General features: G+C 38.3%; 1 protein-coding gene across 1 annotated transcript in view; it reads right to left on the reverse strand.

Annotated features, from left to right (window-relative positions):
• Positions 1-23,131, reverse strand: part of LOC103752296 (calcium/calmodulin-dependent protein kinase type IV) — a 250,202-nt gene that overhangs the window by 37,198 nt on the left and 189,873 nt on the right. Inside the window, exons 6-9 of the mRNA XM_029557644.1 lie at positions 20,350-20,635; positions 16,640-16,675; positions 8,091-8,178; positions 7,598-7,614 (exon numbers count right to left, since the gene is read on the reverse strand). Of these exons, the coding sequence (XP_029413504.1) occupies positions 7,598-7,614; positions 8,091-8,178; positions 16,640-16,675; positions 20,350-20,635 (427 nt within the window). The remainder of the gene's footprint in view (positions 1-7,597; positions 7,615-8,090; positions 8,179-16,639; positions 16,676-20,349; positions 20,636-23,131) is intronic.

Raw genomic sequence — 23,131 nt, forward strand, 5'->3', positions numbered from 1 at the left:
GTACATGCAATTTCAGCCACCTGATATTTGACAAAGGGGCCAAGAACATTCACTCAGCATGTTCAGCAAATGATGCTGGTGAAACTGGATCTCTACCTGTAGAAGAATGAAACTAAACCCCTATCTTTCACCTTGCACAAAAGTCAACTCCAAATGGATCAAAGACCTCAATATGAAGCCTGAAACCCTGAAACTGTTAGAAGAAAACATTGGCAATAACCTACAAGATATAGGTGTAGGAAAGGATTTTCTAAACCAGACATCAATTGCTCAGGAAATGAGGTAAAGAATCAACAAATGGGACTTCATTAAACTGAAAAGCTTCTGTACATCAAAAGACATAACTAAGGAAGTGAAGAGAAAACCCACAGAATGGGGTTCCTACAGGAACCAGGATACTGGAAAGGAAACAGGGAGATAAAGGAAAAGAAAGAATCTTAAAGAGAAGAACAGTAGGAAATGGGTGTTAATAAAAGAAATATGGTTAGAAATGGGGTTATTTTAAGGGGAGGAGGAGGGAAGGTTATACCAGGAACCTAGGGGATAAAGGGAACGAAGGAGCACGAGTGAGGTGGGACCATAGGAGAAGGGTATTATTAAGGGAGAAATGGGAAAAATGGTGGTACGTTAAATGGGGAAACCATGGTGGAAGGGTTAGACAATGTGAGAAATAAATAATGCCTAGCTAATTTTTAAAAAAAATCAGAGGAAACCATATTAATTGAACAACTTACTGACAAATTATACATACAACTACCTCAAGGAATATAATATATATCTAGGCAAGGTATATCTGAGAACATTTGGTCTTTGCCCAAGCTTTATCTACATGGCACATGGTAATTAAAAGTACCAGACTGGTGGAACTAACCTTCTTGGATGTCTAACAGCCATGCTTTGAGGCCTATACTAATTTGGTCAGAGGGGCATAAAGGACAGTTTTTGCTCCTTGTCCTCCTAGGTCGACTAAGTTCCAAGGGATTATGAGCATCTCTTAAAATGTCCTGTAGCTGCATTGAGTCACCTGTCCTCTTGATCAAGGAGGCTGTGTAGACTCCATCAAATAGACTTGAACAAGTGTCCAGTCTACAAAAAGAGGGGTCAACACAGAGGAAACATTTCCTCCATGCTTCCAAGCAAAGCCAGGCATGGTCGAGTAGGATCTTTGACTTATCTTCACATAGATGGAACTGGTAAAAAAAAAAAAGAGCCAGGGGGCTTCTCCCAATCCTATGTGACACCCGAGGAACAGATCTTCCAATGGCTTAAGAGTAAAAATAAATTGGTTTATCTGGACCAACTGTATGGTCTAAAACACTCAAAAGGAAAGTATAACTGAAGATTAAAGGGGTCAATATAATTTTTAAGAGTCCATGTGTATAGTTAAGACTACATAACAAGAAACAATGCCAGACAGACAGGAGCTACCTTCCTTTGAGTTGTTGGCCAGGGTGGCCCAAGAGACTCCCAGACAATAACCCAGCATAGAACTGGGAAAATGAACAGCAGACCCCAATCTTATCTAAAGGAATATTGGCAACTGATTGATGCTAGATGAGGAAGAGGTGATCTTTCTAAAACAAGGAACTCTAGATAGGCTGACTAGATTCAGCTTATTGAGGAAGAGCTGATCTTCCAAAAACAAGGAACTCTAGAAAGGCTGAATAGATTCAGTGGATGGAAAAGTACTGGGGAATTTCTGGGGGCCCTGACAACACAGTGGACAGTAAGAGGGATGACAAAGTATGTGGGCTCCAGTGGGGGTGGGGAGGCTATGGGAGGGTGCCATTTGGGAAGTGAGTGTATAGATGAATAAGATTGTTTGGGATGTTCTGTATCTCTCTCTCTCTCTCTCTCTCTCTAAAAAAACAAAAACAAAAAAGAAAAAAAAAAAAACACAAAAACAGCCAGAACAGGTAGACCTGGAGGACCACAACAAATAAAAAAAGTTATATTTGAGGAAGAACCATAAAAATTTGTTTCATGTTAATTAGTAGAAGTGAAACATTACTATTGAAATCTACCTGATGACTTTATATCCATACTCAGGTGCCAAAGATCTGTGTGTAACCGACTGTGACTAGTAATAACCAGATACATAGAGATTAGAGATGCATATGCAAACATCTAAGTGTTAGTAGCATTAAAAATTAGTTTTTCTGTAGGAAACTATATTTAAAAATGAAGTGGAGATCTTTTTTAAAGGTTAAAACCTCATTAATTTTATGTCTTATATACTGTGTTCAATATTGTATAACTGTATTAATTCAACTGTGAACCTAAAAATTTACAGCCACTTTTGAAAGAGATGTATCTTTGCTCTGGAAATTGTTATTGAATATGTTAAAGCTATAATGAAATGCTTCTAATCATGTGGTTATTAAATAAATAATTTTTAAAAACTATTGTAGCCATTAACTAATCCCCCCTGGTGTCCTTAAAATCAGAGAATTGGAATCTTGAAACAAATCTTGTAACAAGGACATTTGACTGAAGTCTCTTCATCAGGAGCTCAAATATGTGATATGGTGAATCTTAAATTCTTTATCAAGTAATTTAAACTTATTTTCACAGTGAGATTTTTGGGTGGCTCATTTGTAAAGGATAATTATATTGTTACTGCATTTTTTGAAAGCTACTTTCTCAATTAGCAGTAAATAAAAATGACTTTAACATAGCATCTTCTCATGAATATTTACACAATAGAATTTAAATTTTGTTTGCACACATGCTGCAGAACTGTTTATTAGTGTTGCTTAGGTGAAATCTTAAAATCAGTTCTTTTCAACCTTGTGTCATTTGGTGAGATCAATAATACATAAAACCAGAAAAGAAAAAGGCTATGTAGATCTTTTAAAAGAAAAAGCAGAGTAAATAGAAAATAATTTGTTGCGGAGCTTCAAATACTTCATATATGAATGCAAAATGTCTGAGTAATTTCAGAGATTACAAAATAACAACACGGAATATGGGATCCTTCAAAGTGATGAAGATAGTCACAGTAAAAATTTCTGAAGTGATAAGGTAGAAAAATGATGACATTACAACCAAATGCAATGTATCTTAACACACTGCTCATCACATGAAGGTTCTGTGTGGATAGAAATGCTTTCTATGGGAATTACGATTTCATTATACAAAAAGTTACTAAGCTATTTGATAAACTCTTCCATGCCAAATGAGTGTATGTCTACCATATTGGCTGTACTTGCCTTAAGAAGTCTCATTATTCCTAGTATTTAAAAGAAGTTGGAAGAGTAAATGAAGAAAGCCCTTCATTCTGCCAAACTTGATGCTCTTTTTCTCTCTCTTTGTAGCTAGACTTATCTTCCAAGGAAGAAGAAAAGAAAAACCTGTTCTACAAAATGTAGGAGGAAGAAATGGTACATGCTTGCATTTTGAAAGCACAGAGAACTGTTCTGTGTGGGAGTCAGTTGCCCACCTGCAGGCTCTGGAGTTCCTTGTGCCTGGTAAGACCAGCTTGAGTAACCAGTCCACAGAAGCTGAGTTAGATTTTAAGATGCTACAAAATTAGCACAATGGGCACTAACTCGTGATGAAATGCAATAACTGAATGTACGTTGAATTTGGCTACAAATTCATGACTATATCCTCTATGTAATCTCTTATTAAAGATTTTATCTGAGTGTTTAGATCTGGAAGAATTATATCCATGGAGCTATTAGTATTCCTGTCTGCTCCTGCTCCCCAAAGATTAGACTATACATTCACACATATTTGTAATTTGATTTAATTTTTAATTATAGATGTAAAGTTGCTCTCTTTTGTTATGTCAAATAAGTATCTTCCTAGAACAGAATCCAGAAGTTAAAAAAAAGTAGAGGGAGGGACTGGAGAGATGGCTCAGTGATTAAGAGCACTGACTGCTCTTGCAGAGGACCCGGGTTGGATTCCCAGCACCAACACGGCGGCTACAAATCGTCCTTAACTTCAGTTCCAGGGGAATCCGAAGCCCTCTTTTGACCTCCACGACATTGCACAACACGGGTCCCCTCACATACATGCAGGCAATACACTCATACACATAAAATAAAAATAATAAAATATTTTTTTAAAAGTAGAGGGAAATAAAAATAGATTCACCTGCTCCTACAATGCACCTATGTCTTTAAAAAAAAATCTGTGACTTTTCCCCCATAGTGTGAGATTTTTAAAATGGAGGTCTCTTACTTGTCTTATTTCTGTTCTAGCCCCTTCATGTGGAGGCCTCTGTCTACTCACCTGTGTTTATGGCTTTGGGCCTGAGACACTTGGTAGCAGGTTATGGTAGGAGAGAGAAGATAGTAGAAGGATAAAGAGTATAAACTATGAAGTCATTATTTTAGCCCCACTCCTGATTTTTTGATGAGATAACCATGAGATAAGAAGAGTTTCTTAACCAAGTCTCAATTTACATATTTGTGAAATGGACCTGACAGTTGAGTTTGGTAGCCTTATAGGTGTGACAGGTAAGTGAAATAAGGTGCACAAAGCTTTTAATGAAAGTTTGTTCTACAGAGGGTGCCACTGATGCACAGTAGTATGGCTGACGTAACATGCCAAAATGTTATGATAAAGTTTTGTCACATGTATTCCAATTATATATTTCCTCCCAAGAGTCTATTTTCAGAATTTATAGTAGGACAGAACAGATCCTTATACTAAATGGCCACTGTATAGGTAAACAGATATGCATGTTGTGAACTGATATGTAACAAGGTTCTCCCTCACTGACATTCAACTTATAATAAGATGGCATTTCTGGAATTCTGCTGGATTCAGAGCCATTAATTCTTGAATGTAGCTAAATTTTTGTAACAGTAGTGTCACAGGCAAGAGTTAGAATAATAATTTAAAAGATGCTGTGGTCATGGATCACATATTCAAGGAAACATTGAAAAGAAAGTACAAAGCTGGGCAGAACCTGTACAATGTTCTACTTTGTATTTATAGATATTTAAGTATTTAAGGTTAAAGTTTGAGAAGCAGAAACAAAGACTGAAATGCAAAGTGTATTTATGAAGAATATTGCTTTCCAATGTCCATTTTCACCCTAACATTCCATTTCCTATGAAGTTAGATTTTTTCTAAAATAATGGTTAAACCATGTCTATCTCTTTACATTTTAGAAGCCACAGTTCATGAAAAGTGCTCTCTTGCAGAGTTGTACTGACATGATCAGTTTTGATAATGATATTATTTAATAATTTCTTGAATTACAAAACATTTTTGGAGTGGTTCTGTCTTTAGAAAACATGCATTTAAAGACAGTTCTAAAACATTCTAGCCCTCAAAAAGCTGAGATCTTAAAGTTTTATAACAATTAGCTTTTTTCAGTGAATATACATAATGCCAGCTCTCTGCTAAAAAAAGTACATATGGAGGATGTGGAATACACTCATTCAACTTCAGAATGTTTTACAAGTGAAAGAAGGTGAGGTAGGATTTTACATCGAAGGAAGCACCATCTAGAATCTAAGATGCAGGCATGAGGTAGCACAATTTTATATAACTTCATTTCTGAAATTTACTATTTTTAATTCATCCTATTTTTGTTTTGTATACACTTTTATTATGGTATCAAGCTTTCTTATCACTTATGAAAATACCTAAGCAGAGTTTTTTTATGTCAAGCTGGTTATTTACTAATAACTTATAAAACATTGTCATAGTTATCTTTCACTGTTAACTTGACACAGTTGGGAAAACGGAACCTCTGTTAAGGAACTTCCTCCATCGAATTGGCCTGTGGGCATGCCAGTGGGTATTTTCTTCACTGCTGATTGATGTAGGAGGGCCTAGCCTACTGTAAGAAAGCTAGCTAAGCAAGTCAGAGGAAGCAAGCCAATAAGCAACATTTCTCCATGGTCTCTGCTTGAGTTCCTGCCTCCAGGTTCCTGACTTGAGCTCCTGCCCTGGCTTCCCTTGATGGTGAACTGTAACATGTAAGGTATAATAAGCCCTTTCTTCCACAAGTTGCTTTTGGTCACTGTTTTATCACAGCAAAAGAAAAAAAAAAACAAACTAGGACAGAAATCAAAATATATTTCAATATCAAAATACATGAAATTTTGATTAAACACAGCAGACATTTTTAAAAGATCTCTTATGTTTTTTTCTAAAAGTATGCTGTTATACTGTAACTTGAAAATATCACTCCTTATTTTTGTATTTTAGGATTTTTTTGCATTTATTTATTATTTATTTTTCTTTTTCAAAAAATAATTTGATTTATTATTTTTTTAACAGACCACGGAGGAATTTTGCTTACTGGCTCGCCCCTCTGCTTTGTGCTCAGCCTGCTTTTTTTTCCCTAGTTCTTATGTATTCTTTTTTTTAAATTTAATAACCATATGATTAGAAGAAGCATTTCATTACAGCTTTAACGTATTCAATAACAATTTCCAAAGCAAGGATACATCTCTTTCAAAACTGGGTGTAAATTTTTAGGTTCACAGTTGAATTAATATAGTTATACAATGTTGAACTCAGTATAAACCCTGTAAGACAAAGAATTGAATGAGGTTTTAACCTTTAAAAAAGATCTCCATTTCCTTTTAAAAAATATACTGTTTCATACAGAAAAACTCATTTTTAATGCTACTAACACTTAGATGTTTGCACATGCATTTCTAGTCTCTATGTATCTGATTATGACTAGTCACAGTCAGTTACAGTGAGATCCTTGGCACCTGAGCATGGATATAAAGTCATCAGGTAGATTTCAATGGTAATGTTTTTCATATCTATTAATTATTAAGGAGCTAATTTTTATGCTTTGAGGAATTCTTTTTTTTTCTTTATTTATACACACACTTCCCAGGTGAATTCATTATTGTTCATCTTACCTACATTTTATTAAAAAGAGTTGGTCTAACACCAGCCTCTGCCTACAGATAAGATAATCTGCCTACTAATTCCGTGCAGAAGCTTCATTGAAACCACTCCAGTAACACTTCCAAGCCCTAGCAAGTCTCTCAGCTGTGATCTGGCTGCACTGAGGCATCATATGTTCCTCCACACGCCTAGGAGGCGTTTATTTCTGAGCAATAATTTGGAGAACTCTGCTCTTTCCCTGCTTGGAACATTATATCAGGATCAGCAGCTCTATGAGGTACTGCTTCTGTGACCCTGCTGCTGCCTTTGACCGAGCTACAGCTGTCACATTTTAGGTTCTCTTATCTACTCTGTTGCATCCATGAGGCTTGAAGTCCAAGCTTAGTTATGATGGAAAAGAAGAGAGCCAGACTTGACTTAGAGAAAGTCACTCACATAAAATAAGATCTTGGGTCATAGCTCTCTGTGTGCTGTGTCTCCAGAGAAGGTCTCGGTAGACATGGTGAGAATGCCTTCTCACAGCCTGCTTTCTTTCAGTCTTGACAAAGGGCCTAGCTGCAATTTCCCAGTAATTATCACCTTTGGACTTTTGAACCCTGTTGACAAATATGTCTTACTATTATTAAGTGTTGAAGCTTTGAACAAAATGTATATGCTCTTATTGAACACAAAAAAAGTATGCTAGGAAAGAAAATGAAGCCCATAGGTAAATTCTTTCTTAATCTGAAAAAACTAATCCATTTTGCACACTTTTACTTACACTGAGGAAGAGTGGGACTATTAATCACAATGCAGCTAAGCTTCCACTGTCAACGGGGCATTTTCATATTGCCTGAAAGCCTCTTTCTAACCCAGGAACAAAATAAAGACATGATTATTACAGATGTCTGTTGATATGCTCAATGCCACTACTGAATTATACATTCCCAATATAACAGTTCATTTGTTAGAGTCAAAGTCATCAAAAATAACAGATTCATATAATTGTGTATAATATAAAACAGGACTTCACATCTTCAAGACAGGGAACACATAAGTTTTCTGGTAAACAAGTATTACTAGAGAGTGAAGAAATAAATTTCATGACTCCACTCCTATCCTCAAATAAATATGAAAAACAACATAGAAATAGTAAACTGGAGCTTAACCTTAGTTACTTTTTACCATCCTTGGAGAGAAACTTGTAAGAGAAAACACCACTGCTCATCTTCAAACAACTTGACTTTTGTATGTATGTCGTACATAGTAATTACTTCTAAAATCAAGAGCACTGTCAAAGGACTCCTTGTCACTGAGAGTCCTCTCTTGTGTCTTGTGGAGAGGGTTGCACATGAACTTCATCTATCCATGCAACAAAGACATACCTCTTAAAGGACCGGTTGTGGGTGGAAGAACGTTTTGCTCAGAATTTTAGCCTTTTGGAGCAATCATTTTTAGAGCAGCGGAACATACATGTTCAAAGCAACGTCAAAGGAATAAAAAAATAGATAAAATTATGAATTAGGGTAAAAATGTTAAAACTATCAGGGGTTGGGGGTATAACTCAGTGCTTTGCATAAGCATGGCCCTGAAGTTCACTCCTTAGCACTACAGAGAAGAGAAGATACTGTGTAAAATTCTTTCACACATGGGCTATTCATTCTTACCTGGAATGAGAAAATTTAAGAAATAATTAAGGGGGCTGCAGAGAAGACTCAATGGTTAAGAGTACTGACTGCTTTTACAGAGGATTGGGGTTTGATTCCCAGCACCCATATGGTGGCTGACAGCTGTCTGTAACTCCAGTTCCAGGGAATCCGACTCCTTCTTCTTACCTCCTTAGGCATTGCATGATATGGGTACACTTATACACATACAGGTATTACAGTCATACATATAAATAATTTTAAAAAGCTATATTAAAATGTGCAACCTTAAAACCATTTCCTTTTAGTTTTATTCCCCCACATGTTTGTTTCTGTTTATTCATATTAATTTTGTAGATCATCTAGAAGAATTCAAACAATGCATGTCTTTCATGACCTCACAAAGGCATGACATACTTCTCTTACTAGATTTTGTTCCCTTTTCTTTCATGCTGCTACAATTACCTAGACAATATTTCCTTCCTTCCTTGAGGTTATTCAATTCTCCTACTCTAAAGCTGATAATTCTGTAATCTCATTCACTAAGCAACTAAAACCTGACAGAATAGCTGAGACCAAATCCCCAAAGACCATAATCTGAAACATCAAGCAAGAATCAAGTCGTATCAATTCCAAAATCTCATATTCACGAAACTTTAAAGGTTTCTGTAAATGTGAGGAGACTCTTCTTAGTCTTGAGACTTTCTTTCCGAAAGATAAGTTAGACATTATTTAATCATCCTCTCTTTATCATTAAGTTCTTCTAAGCAGAGGATAAAGAAGAACATATAAAGAAACAAAACTGTAGGGAAAGGAACAAAAATAGAGAGAATGTAGTTATTGGAGTAACTGTAAGGCCAGAAGGCAGTGTGGGCTAAGGCCTTAAAGAGGACATGGGTAGAGGTTGGAGAGGTGACTCAGGGTTAAGGACACTGGCTGCTCTTGCAGAGGACTCAGGTTCGGTTCCCAGCACTCGCATGACAGTTAATACCATCCTTAACTTCAGTTCCAGGCGATACTCTGCTCTCTTCTGACTGCCACAGGTATTGCATGACATGGGTGCACTTACAGTCATGCAGGCAAAAGACTCACTCACATAAAATAAAAAGATAAAATAAAAATTTAAAAAGAGGAAGTGGATAGAGAATAAAATAGCACTTTTAATGAAAGGCTAATTGATCCCTTTTTTTCTGTCGTCTGCACATCCCTTTTCAAGAGTATTTTTTACTATTTCCAAATCTTCATATTTGCAACATTGAGACTTATAGACAGTGAAGATTCAAGGGAAATTCTGGGCTAAGTTTGTTAGCGCATTGCATTCACAGGCTTAGAAACGATGTTCGCTTAGTTGCAGTTTGTAGCAGAAGGTCCGTTCATCTTTAGACTGAACACTTTAATGACCTTGTAACTTCATCCACTGATTTTGGAGAACATTTGCAGAAGACCCTCCAACCTCCTCCCTTACAGACTCTCAGGAGCCCTTTATCAAATCACCAAGTCCCTTAAGACAGGTTCTCTGCTCTCCCTCAAGTCTAGTTCTCAACATGTAGCTTGATTTCTAGCAAGGTCACATTTATTCTTATGCTCCCTAAAAGTTTGTGGAAGTAGTATTTCTGGAATTTTGTTTCTTTTATATTGGTGGCTGATAAAAACAATTTTTCTGTGGCGTATAGTGACACACCTTTAATCCCAGCACTGGAGAGGCAGAGATCCAGGCCAGCCTGGTCTACATAGTGAGTTCCAGTTGGGGCTACAGGGAGACAAACAAACAAACAACCTTCAAAAAACCTCAAACAAATAAACAAAAAACCTACAATTTTATTTTCTAAACTCAAATTCAGTTCTTCATGCAAGATATTTCTGACTCAGTGTCTCCCTAGCCATGTGGAGCAACTTTCCCCTTTTTGATGCTTCTGGGCTACTCACTGCACAGATACCCTAATGCAACCATGTGTCTGTGTGTCTGTCTTCCCAGCACATTAAGAGCTTCTTGTTTCCCAAGCTTTCATGATCTAAGATCAAGAATGGAGTTTGCCAGAAAAGAATCAATAAGGGCCGAGCTGAACATTTGACATCATTCAACATTTATACAACCCTCAAACAACACACGTTATGTAGAATATAATCTTCAGCAAAATATTTATGTGTGTTAGTTGTAAACTTCTCGTATATACATGTATATGCTCCAAAATTTATCATGAGTCTCCCATGAATCAAAAGAGAAAAGTCTGAAATAACACAAACTTAGAAAAACAGATGATATATGTTCTCCCTCACATGTGGATCCTAGCACCAAATTCTTATTTGTGAGTATGTATCCAGAGATAACTGTAGGAACCAGGATAATGATAAGGAAATAGGGAGGTAAAGGGGAGGTAAAGAAAGAACCTGAGAGAGAACAGTAGGAGGTAGGTAATACTAAGGGAGAAATGGGGCATTTAAATAGGAGCAGGGAGAAAGGGTTATACAAGGAACCTTGGGAATAAAGGGAAAGAAGGAGCTCAAGAGAGGTGGGACCATAGGGGACATGTATTATCAAGGGTGAAATGGGGAAAATGGGGACACTGTAAATGAGTAAGCCATAGTGGAAGGGTTATACAGGGAGAAAGAGGAGAGATAAATAATGCCTAGCTGGCTTTAAAAAACCAAAGGGAATCATATTAGCCCAACAACCTAAGGACAACTTACACATACACTATCTCTACATGAGTCCATGTGTACAGCTAAAAGCTACATAACAAGAAACAGTGCCAGACAGGAGAAACCTTCTTTTGAATTGTTGGCCAGGGTGGTCCAAGAGACTCCCCAAATTACTCAAGCTATTGCCACAGCCTTTGATGACCCCCCAGAACTTGAAGGTAAGACCCTACTGCCAAGGACAGAACATACTTCGGACACAGGATTTGGTGCAGTGGACCTGGAACTGACCTGGAAGCCACTTCCCCTGAAGACTAGCTCTCATAGCTTTGGAGAGTGCTGTGAAGGTGCCAAGGGAAAACATCAATCTGTTATCCAACACCAGCGTCAAGACCAAATAACTACATCAATGGCCAGCACAGAATATGACATTGGTAGTCACAGCACTTTCATCATTGGACTAAAAGCAACTCAATGGGAGTAAACTCAAGTGTGGTACTGTAAACATAACCAAATACACATGGCTGGAGAGGTCATATATATTAGAGAAAACCCCAAGACTGTCATATCCTTAGACTAATGTGATTTCTTACTATGTACAAAATATATGTATCCTTATATTTAAAGACAAATATCCCAGTGACCACTCATCAAAGAAACTCATTTTGCACCAGACAAAGACTATTACCAATTACCACAAGTGGTCACACACAGACATTGTCTGAATTGTCCAGGCCTAAATGACACATCTACAATGCAACCTCTATGCTTAAGGCTCATGGAACATAGAACAGGGGTAAAGAGGTCACTAATGAATCTCAATCCTCATTAATGAAGCTCCCCATATAACAGAAAGCCAGGAACACAAAAGGTCACAAATGGCCAAAGCATAGAGATCAAGAGTCTGCTAAATGTTGGTCCTTGGACAGGACTCCTAAATTAAGTTTCACCCACCCACATCTCAGGGGACATTGCAGAAGAGAGGGTGGAAAAGATTGTAAGAGCCAGGGAGGAGGTGCACAACCATATGGAAATAGAGTCCTACAAGCTCCTGTGCACCTATTCATATAAATCTACAGCAATGGTGTCAGCGTACACAAATCCCATGCAAACTCAAGCAGACTAAAACCCAGCTGAACTGGGAAAATGGACGCAGACCCCAGTCTTTGCTGAAGAAATATTGGCTACTGATCACTGCTGGATGAGGAAGAGCTGATTTTCATAAAATGAGGGCTCTAGATAAGCTGTCTAGACCTCAGTAGATGAACTTGCCCCTTAACAGAAACATTTGCTATTTCCTTTCTGGTGATTTCTTTTGAGACAGAGTCTTCCTGTAGCTGCAGCTGGCCTGGAACTCATTATGTAGACCAGGCTGGCCTTGAACTCAGAGATCCACCTGCCTCTGCCTCCTGAGTGCTGGGATTTAAAGTACGTGCCACCACGCCTGGCTTCCTTTCTGGTAATTTCAATATCTCCATTCTTAGTCATTCTTAACTTTTTAATACTAAAATTGTCATTACAGTGTTTCAGCATTTTCACCATGAATTAATTACAATTCATCATCAAATTTGAGTAAAAGGAGAGAAAGAATTCTTCCCTGGAAAGAAGGCAAATATGACAGAACTGATGGATTGTATCAAGCAAAGAAAAATTCTATCTTTTCTGTCTTATCTTCTCAGGATCATTTCATTGACAGTAAGTAGACCCAAGCAGGAATGGTATTCCCAGAAACAAAGAACAAGTGTCAGAAGCAAGCTTAGTTTTAATAGCCTTCAACCTCATTACCCCTTCAAGCCTTTCTTAATCTTGATTTAGTATGTGGGTGGTGTGCTTCATTGTTAGTGAAACCAAATTTCTGTAAATTTGTGGGACCAGAATCTCTTTACCTAGCAGTATGCCCTTTGCGCTATATCTGGATGGATGGGAAATTATACCACAGGATCATTATCAAGACACTAAGGCTTATTCAGGGGCTAGAGAGATGGCTCAGTCAAGAGCATGTATTGGTTTTGCAGAGGACCCGAGTTTGATTCCCAGCACTCATGTCTGTAACTCCAGCTCCAGGTTGCATGTTATATCTGTTTTAGAAGAAGAAATTAAGGCTTAAGCATATTTAGGAATGTGCCCAAGCTCACGTACAAAGAGACCAAACTCAGTTCTGGTTCAAAAGGTCCTCCTCACTGCTGCCAACCTGATCTGGACAAAGTGATACATGTGACTGTCAGTAGAGGGACTGATGTTTAAAAATGAGACTTTAATGTGTGCATAAAATTGCCATTATTGAACTTAGAACTAACAAAACAAAAATAGTAATTATAAGGAACAATTCTAGAAATAGATTTAAGAACAGAAATTGAAAGCAAATAGAAGGATGTTTTAAAACCACTGGCCAGAAACAGTCTCAGCACAGTGAGGAGTGAGATTAGGTTCATAAACACTTGAAGGAAAATTCAATTGAAGTGCAGAATAGATGAGAGGAGAGAAGTGGAATGGACAAACTGAAAACCATTCCAATGTTTGCAAGCCCACGGAACTGGAGTGGTAAAATAATCTGAAATGAGGTTGCTTTTGAGCATAGTGGGGATAAAATACTCAGTATTGATATCACTAGGATTTGCATTGCACACTTGGAGTAACATGGTGGCCCCCCAGTATTTACTCAGTATTCATATGAAGGCCCTGTGTTGTACACTTACAGTAACATGGCATTCCCTCCAGTCTTTTGCTTTGTGTGTGTGTGTGTGTGTGTGTGTGTGTGTGTGTGTGTGTGTGTGTAGGTTAGATGACAACTTATGGGAGTTGGTCTTCTCTTTCTACCATGTAAATCATGGGGATTCAACTCAGGTCTTCAGACTCGGTGGCAAGCACCTTTACCCACTGAGCCAGTCAGCCCTCAATCTTATTTTTTGAGACAGGAGTCTCTCACTAAACTTGAAACTCACTGTTTTGGCTAGGCTGTCCAGCCAAAGCTTTCCCAGGATCCACTTGCTTCCACTCCCTGATGCTGGGGTTAGAGGCACCTGTTGCAAGGCTTAGTTTTTAACCTGAGTCCTGGGCATTTGAATTCAGATTTTCTTGCTTGCACAACAAGTACTGTTACCTACTGAGCCATCTTCCCAGCCTACTTTTGTTTTATTGTGGGCAAATTAGTGTGGTTCGTGTTTGTATTTGTTATGTCAGGTGATTTAAGATATTGGATGATTTTTTTTTTGGTTAGGTGTCTAATTGAGTACTAGTATAATTAATTCTGGGGAGGTTTTATAGATTTGCCTCTTTAATTGATTCTGATAACTATCCCTGTTGGACTCTTTTCTGTTTGCTCAAAAAATGAATTTTTTGGCTTTATGCCCAGTAATGAATCACTATGGTATCCTAGAATATGTTAGAAACCAGTGCCTGGAACTGGAGAGATGGCTCAGCAGTAAAGATAGCTTGCTGCTCTTGTAGAAGACCAGAGTTTGGTTCCCAGCAACCACAACAGGCAGCTCACAGCTACCTGTAACTCCAGCTCCAGAGGATATAACACCCTCTTTTGACCTCTGTGGACACACGCACACACGCACGCACGTGCGCACACACACACATACACACAGATAAAAATAAATATTAGAAAAAGTTTGTATGGGGAGATTTTAGCCCATGTAGTCAGTTTCACATTGGCAACTACTATCTGAAGTTCAAACAAGATTATCAAATTTGAATATTCATAAACACATACACATTTGTTTCCACTTTAATTTATAAAGTTGCATTCCAGTGTAATTTTAATTTATATTTTTCCTTGAAAAAATTAAACAGCTGAGTTCATTTTCTTCAAATACACTAATTTCTTATGTTGAAAGAAAAATCAATAATCTCTGTACTATATTTATCTCATTCAACTTTGTTACATAGCAAATATAACAAACATTTCCTCCCAGGTAAAACAACAGAATGTTCTTAACAGAGCCAAACTACAGGATGTTCTGAAAGGAAGTAAACAACTCAAAAGTCTCAGGAAGTGCCTAAAACTGACCAAGCTCACCAGGTCCCTCCCTTCCAAAGCTTATTCAAGCCCCAAAGACTGTTGAGAGACACTTTTAGACAAGCTGAGCTGCCTAGAAGAGATTCAGACCAGCCAAGCTGCCTGGAGACCAGCCAAGCTGTGTGAAAGAGGCTCAGACCAACTGAGCTAATTGGAAAAGACACTCTACAACCTGTTGAACTGCCTGTGGGTTGTGCGGTACACTCCAGGCACCCCTGTTTGGTGATGCAGCTCTCTAAGTTATTTCTGCTCTTATATGTAACCCTTCACTTATACTGTTGCAAGTAACCACAATAAAATTCATTGGTTCACCAAGTTGGACTTCAGTAGTGTCCTTACTTTGGTCTGTCATTGGTCCCCTATCTGGGGTGACTAGATATTGTTCCCATCTCACAACACCATGGGAAGATTACCGTTCTGAGTTACTGTGATGGGTTAATCTTGATGCTCAACTTAATTGGTTTGAGAAATGTCTCAGACTGACGAAGGATACCTCTGGATATGTCTGGGAGGGCCCTCCACATACAGGCAGATCCTGAGGGCTCTAACTTGATCAGTGCATTTACTCCTTTGGTGGTTTAGAATCGGATGCCCTTACAGGGGAGGTGGGGTGGTAAAAGGTAAGAGATGGGGTCTAGTTGGAGGAAGTGGGTCACAGGGGACGTGCTCCTGGAGCTAAATCTTGCACTGGCCCCATCCTATGCCCATCCCTCTTACTGTATGCCGGGAAGGGAAAACAGCTTCGCCACATGCCCCGCCACCCTCATGTTCTGCCCAAGAGCACGGAGCCAAGTGACCATGGACTAAAACCCATGAATCCATGGCCAAATAAAACGTCCTCCCTTTAAGTTGCTTATATCAGGCATTCTGTCTCGGCTATATAAAAAAAATAGCAATACAGTTACTATTTACTGAATCTAAGATTAAGATCTAAGTTTCATCCATAAAATGTAAATTACAGGAGTTACTTAAGTACAAAAGAGTATTGGTATTCCGCAGATACTTGCAAAAAATTACAGCCAAGGGATGTTTCTGTGGGAACAGACTAGGATACGCTGGGGGAACCAACTTTTTACCCTAAAAATCCTACCCTCTAATTTTTATAGCCTTTCTCCCCAAATAGTCAAGGCTTACAAATGAATTTTCCAAACGTCAAATGCCTATGGAGCTGGAAAGAGCTGTTTTGTGGCATGTTTGGAGGTCCGCTTTCTTGTCAAATTCCCAGGGAAGACCTAGCATTAGTAATCTGGACTTAATTACCACTGCAATTCACCTAAACCAGGGCTCTGTGCTTAATTCCATTTTCAGAATAAAATTATACCAGGTTCAAAGGAAACTATTCAGACTTCCGTCCGTGTTTCAAATTTGTTAAATTGAAATCTTCTGTCAACAGGAACTCCCCAGTGCCCAGCACACAGCACAAAAGCAGACTCAGAATACACATGCACTCAAAGCCAAGAGTCTGGGCTTTCAGATTTCATAGAACATTTTATTTAAAGAAGTCTATCAGTCTTACCTTTCCAAAACTTCCTTTACCAATGGCCCGCAGAATCTGAAAATGGTCAAAGTTGACTGTAAAAGAAGTGACAAAAACATAATATAAAAGAAAAGGACCCAAAGCTTGTGCTTATCAAGATTAAAAAAAAAACCTGTTCTTTCAAAAATTTCAATGATTTTATTTTTCTACCTGATTACTTATAACAAAGGCAAGAAACATCATCATCCTTTCAAAGATGAAAGATAAAGTATTCTAATATCCACCAGCTTTTTATTATTTAGACACTTTCTGTGTGCCAGATCAAATATAATGAAAAATTGTAATAGTACGCTTATTAATTGTATTTTGAATAATTATTCTCATAGGTATTTCCTTAAAACACTGCACATTATTTTCCAATTCTTCATTAGGTTAGGCAGGTAAGTCTACTTACTTTAATCAAAATAATTAATTTTAAAACATTTATTTATTTAATGTGAGTGCACACATGCATGTGCATGTGTGTGCTCACCATGACACCCATGTGGAAATCGGAGGACAAAACTGCATTGACGGGACTCAGGAGTCAGGCTTTGCAGCAAATACTGTTACCTGCTGAGCCATCTCACCAGCCCTGAAGTAATTTCATGAACTATACTTTCTGAACATTTTAAAATTAAGAGTGAGAGAAGAGGAAAAGAAAGTCTTTTGTGATGGAGAAGGATGACCACGCTACCATCTCACCACTCTCTGCTTCTTATGTTAACTGTAGATTTCCTGATATAACCATCAAGAAGCACAAATGTCAACTGGTGTCCTCTCTCCACACTTACCTGCAGCCTGTGGCTTTCTCTAGTTTTTTTAGAGGACAATTCTTACAAAAGAATTGGAGAAGGATGGTTGATAGTTATCTTTCTTCAGAACATTTCATACTCCTCAAAAGAGGAGAAAATAATTTACTTCAGAGACTTCAGAAAACAGTGTGGATTTTCCTCATTGTCACTTAACTCAGGATAGAGCTTTATTATAACCACTTTATGGTATTACTCCAGGTTACTCATGTCTTCATTTTTTGATGTTTAACAGTTAGCTTACACAATCATATGGCATACATTTAGCTGTCTCTTAAATAAACATGTTTTATAGGTATCATTTTGGAAGGGCAATGCTTCACCAACTAAAATTTCTTCTTTATAATTTTATATAATAAAGTTTCAAGCTTCGGCCTAAATGTAGTGTTTATGTACATTTGGGTATAGTATAAGGCTAAGTGCCTGCTATGAACTAAATGTTTTTATACTCTCAAACTTCATTATGTTAAAACTAATAAACAGTGTAACAGTAATTAATAGCTTCAGCTAATTAAAAGTTAGAACCTTTGGATGATCAGGTCATGAGAATGGGGCTCTCAGGAGCAGGATTAATCCTCTTATAAAAAGAGTTCCAGAGGTATACAGTCTCCCTTGTACCATGCAGAACATAGAATGAAACATCTACAAAACAGGGAGAAGCCTCTCACCAGATACCATATTAATGCCATCTTGATCTTCTACTCCCCAGACTCAGAATTGTGGGAAATGTATTTCTGTTGTTTATAAGCCGCCCAGTATAAGGAATTATGTTATAGTAGTTAATGGATTGAGGCAGTGTCAAGTTCTAACACAAATCCTTTTGTGAATGTCTAAGGACTGTCTGGATGGAGGAATGATATATTAGTAGAATAATTCATCTAATTATTGGAAAGGATGTATTCCAACAGATATATTCATTTATTCAGTAAGTATTATGGAATGACTGTCTTATGTTGCCACTCAGCAGTGAGACATGGTCTCTGCACTGGTGGGGTTTCACCTGATATAAACAGACCGAACAATCAACACAATCTAACTAAATGTGATACAGGCATTGGAGAATAGTTAGAGAATTATGAGAAGGGCATTAATCTATGTAGAAGTCTGTAGAATCTATGTAGACAGAGTTCCTAGACAGAGTTCCTAGACAGAGTTCCTAGACAGAGTTTTTAGAGTTCCTAGAGACAGCTCAGATCTGAAAAGTAAACAGAAGTTTCCCAGATTCAGGAAGGGTAGGAACAGGACAGGGGTAGTTGAGGAACATGGGATCAGGCAGGAGGGAGACTGTCTTTAAGATGGGAACATGGCTGCAGTGGGAGTTAGTGCATGAGGAAGGGTGGCAATAGTCATCAATATTTCCACTTGCCTAACATGCACCAGGTACTGGCTGGATGTGAAAAATAAGACTTGAGATCTGGTCCAGGGAAACCACAGAGTAAAGGAATTATCCTCGACGCGATGCTTTCATACATAGATGTGATGTGTGTAAACCAGAGTTTATATAGCTAAGGAGTTTATTAATTCTCTAGTAAGAAGCAGCATCTCTTGAGCAGGTACACAAGGCAAGGACACAAAATTCAGTTGCCTCCCCCACCTCATCTCACTGAAAACCCACCTTATTTAAACTACCACGTGACCCTTCTCTTCTATGATGCTTCTGCTGAAAGAAATTTTGTCTCCCCAGATAATTTTTAATCAGAATGTCACCGGGTTAGGTTTCTGGATTTCAGACATTAGATTATAAACATTTTGAAAGCTGACCTAACCACCAAGGCCACTTGAGGCTGACTGAGAAGAGTCAACTCTGTCATAAATTCAGGTTTTTAAAGGGACTATAATGATAAGTGAGGATACCAGTGGCCAAGCAAAGGAAATGAAGATGATGGAGTGGCCAGAGCCTCTGAAGGACACTGTGGTGACAAACTCGGTCTCACTGGATTTTTGCTTGAATCACTCACACAGCTTGGCTGAAAGCAATTAATAAACACCTTCAGCATCACCACTAATCGCCAAATGAATAGATGTCAGAAAAATTTCAGGCTGTGGCCATTTGGACAATTCCTTAACCTAGGTTTCTTATCACCAGGAGCAAAAGCACTGGACTTGGAAATAATGCCCAATCCCAGGTATCTTAGTCTTGACCCTAGAGAGGAGCATCTCAGAGGTTCCTAAAAGCTAGTGTAGTACACAGAAGGATTTTAGCTGAAAGCCACATAGCTTCAGCTACTACTATAGTATAGGACTACAAATATTTTAAGGAACTTACTTTCAACAATATCAAAGTGATTGAAATTCAGCAAAACAGAATACAGCATTGCTTCATGAAGTGACACATTTCGTTATACAGGTTGGCTGACATTTCTTTAAAAAGGCAACAAAATTGAACCATTACTGTACAGTCAAGGGTTAAGAGCACTATACAAAATGTACTAGTGACTTTGATTTTTAGAAGTAATGAAAGTAGTCAATCACTGTGAGGGCCGTGAAGCTGGAAAATATTTCATTTTCTCTCTTTTTCTCTTTCACCTTTATATTGAAGCACATTCATTCCACGCTTTGCAAAATAATCAGAAAGTGTTTAAGATATTTCCAGAATCTTAAGACCATTTTCAAAAGCCCAAGGCCATATAATTTCTTTATGCCACATAATTCTATAGCATCACATTATAGTCTAGGTCATAAGGCTTAGTGCTAAAACAAGATGTCTCCCAGGATCCTCATGACAATCTTGATCCAAAGGCTGTCCTGGGACCATACTTCCCACAGGATGAGGAGACTTGGGAAGAAAGCGCAAGATAGCATGTTTCCCAAGGCCCTTTGCTGCAGTGTGTTTTGCTTCCAACAGTCTTTCTTCTTTAACTACTGCATTTTACTTCCATGGCTTACTCCCCTTCTCACCAGTTGGTCTAGCTTTTTCTCAGCATTTGAAAATTGAAGGATAAGAAAGTACGGGAAATAAGGATTTCTCTCTGAGGATCTGATTGAATGCATGGCTCCAGTGCATTTGCTTCTGCCAAAGTAATTGCCACAAATTGAATCGAGCTCATCTCCAGCTAGGCAGTTAGCACAGGCATCGCAGCTGAAGAGCTCTAACCTGACCATGTCTGGAGGCCTCAGACTTCCCGGCACAAAGGTTAGTGGTCCCAGTGCCCTGCCCACCAATTCGGAGCTCTTTCTCAACCACCTGGACTATTAGATGACTGTAGGTTTATGTGAAAAAGACACTGGTTTGATGAAAATACGTACTGAAGAAGCAAATGTCAGAAGATAAAAGTTCCAAATAACTTGAGTTTCAGGAACCAAATTTCAGTGGATAACAGTACATGCATGGTTGCATGTAAAATTATACTAAAGTGAATTCTACTCTATCCTGCCTAAGTATATATCTCCTTTATAATCTTCATTTACTGCTTTTACACTTTCACTGATGGCATCTTTGTTTTTATGCTTTCTTTAAGAACCACAGGGTCTTAAATTCAGACATTAAAAAATAATATCAAAGATATCACCAGTACCTGTTATATTGGAACACTGGGAAGGGGGGTGGGTTGTGGATCAATGTGGGCATGAGCTAGGAGCTGCAGTACAGGAGAACGAGAAGGGCAAATCAAATTGTAGGCCTGGGAATGGGCCCAAGGGAGTCCTAGTCCAATTCTTTCATACTAGAAATGAAAAGTCTGACCCAAAGACTTTATATAAATTGCTAGAGAGTACATTGTTTATTCAACCATTCACTTGACAAATATCTAGCCGCTGCTTGCTTTCTGTCTAGCTCAAGATTTGAAATAGAGAATAAGGAACATATTTCACCCCTGCCAGTGTGCTGTGCTGTTGGCTATCGCTTTGCCCTGGAAGTTTCTTGCCGTCATCCTTTACATGCTAATTTCTATTTCCTCATGTGAAATTTCATTCAAAAGAATATACTTCTCACTGAAGCCACTTCAGACGTAGAAGATTCTCTTGTTTTGTGTGCTATGAACAGTGATTATATGCCAATTATAGAACGTCCTATCCCCACAAAAGTCCTTGAACATTTTGAGAATTTCATACATGAGCACTGTATTTACACAATTCCCATTACTCCCTCTTCCCCTCCAACCCCTCCCACATACTTCCCACTCCTTCTCAATTTCTTGTCTTATTACTGTTGTTACATATACATACAAATATGTTTTTGTGTATACATATATATATATATAGAGAGAGAGACTGACAGGGAGAGAGAGAGACTGACAGAGAGAGAGAGACACAGAGAGAGAGACTGACAGAGAGAGAGACAGAGAGAGAGAGAGAGAGAGAGAGAGAGAGAGAGAGAGAGAGCACTGAATCCATTTAGTGGTGCTCATATGTGCATGTGTGTAGGGCTGACCACTTGGGATTAAATAACTTATCAGGTATCTAGTTTTTGGAGAAAACTGATTCTCCCTCAGCCTGTGGGACTTGCCTGCAGCTCTTCATCTAGAAGTAGGACCCTGTGAAATTTCCCTCCTCCACATTGGCATGTCAACTGATGTTGTTATCATGTGGCTTTTCTTTAGGTAAACACACTGTGCAGATTTCATTTCATGGGTACAGCTTTCCTGTCATGTCTAGAAGACACTATCTAGCTCAGTTACTCTAGTCTTCTGGGTTTTACAATCTTTCACCCCCTCTTCTATACAGTTCCCTGAGTCCTAGATAGAGGGATTACATTGTAGATGTATCAACTGGGGCTAGGCACCATAAGGTTGCTTATTCTCTGCAACATAATAAAGGATATATATGACAAACACATGACCAACATCATTGTAATGGAGAAAAATTTGAAGCATTTCCATTAAAATCAGAAAGGAGACAGGGCTGTCTACTGTTGCCACTCCTTTTCAATATGCTTGAAGCCCTAGTTTATAGCAATAAGACAAGAGAAGGAAATTGAAAGGATACTATTAGGAAAAGGAGACAAATTATTCCTCTTTGCAAATGATATATTACATTTGCGGTTCTATAAATTTCACCAGAAAACTTTTTTTTTAAATCTTAATTTTGTGGCTGTCTTTATCAGTGCCAGTACACTTTCGTTTGGAAGATGATGACAGTGTTAAAAATATCAGAGTCTGGATCATTATTTTCCTTTCCTTTTTCTAGAATGAAAGCTCTTCAAGCACAGAGGCAATGCAGAATGGTAAATATGAAGGAAATAAAGTGAGATGTAAAGTGGTGTGCCAAGGTAGGGCTGTAAGTGGATGTGCTTGTCATCTTTGGAATCGTGTTCAATGGAGCTGGAAATAGTGAGTAGGATTTTAGGCCTATCTGGCTAAATTCATGTTTCAAATAAAGAACTGAGTGCATTAATGCCAGGCAGGAGTCTTTGGCAACCAAAGGCTTCAGAGGGCAGAAGCAATGAAAAATGGGAAAGGGGATGAATTTGAGAGCTGCTTGGAGGAAGAAGCAAAGGAAGAAGAAGAAACTAGTGCTGATTAGTTGGTGAGACAGTTCACAAAGGTTGGGAGAACAGGCAAGGCTGAGAATGGAGGGAAGGATGCTGAGTTCATCTCAGCATACAGTGATTTAGCTAGAGTGGGCACTCAGTGCTCCGCAGACATTTTTGTTTCAGGCCCTCATCTGTTCCCTTTCATATGTCAGTTTTCTTCTCCAAGTGCCTTGCTTCATTTTCTTTCAGATCATGTTAGGAGAGAAATAT

The sequence above is a fragment of the Nannospalax galili genome, unplaced genomic scaffold (assembly GCF_000622305.1).
Source record: "Nannospalax galili isolate Female #2095 unplaced genomic scaffold, S.galili_v1.0 scaffold27, whole genome shotgun sequence".
Lineage (NCBI taxonomy): Eukaryota > Metazoa > Chordata > Mammalia > Rodentia > Spalacidae > Nannospalax > Nannospalax galili.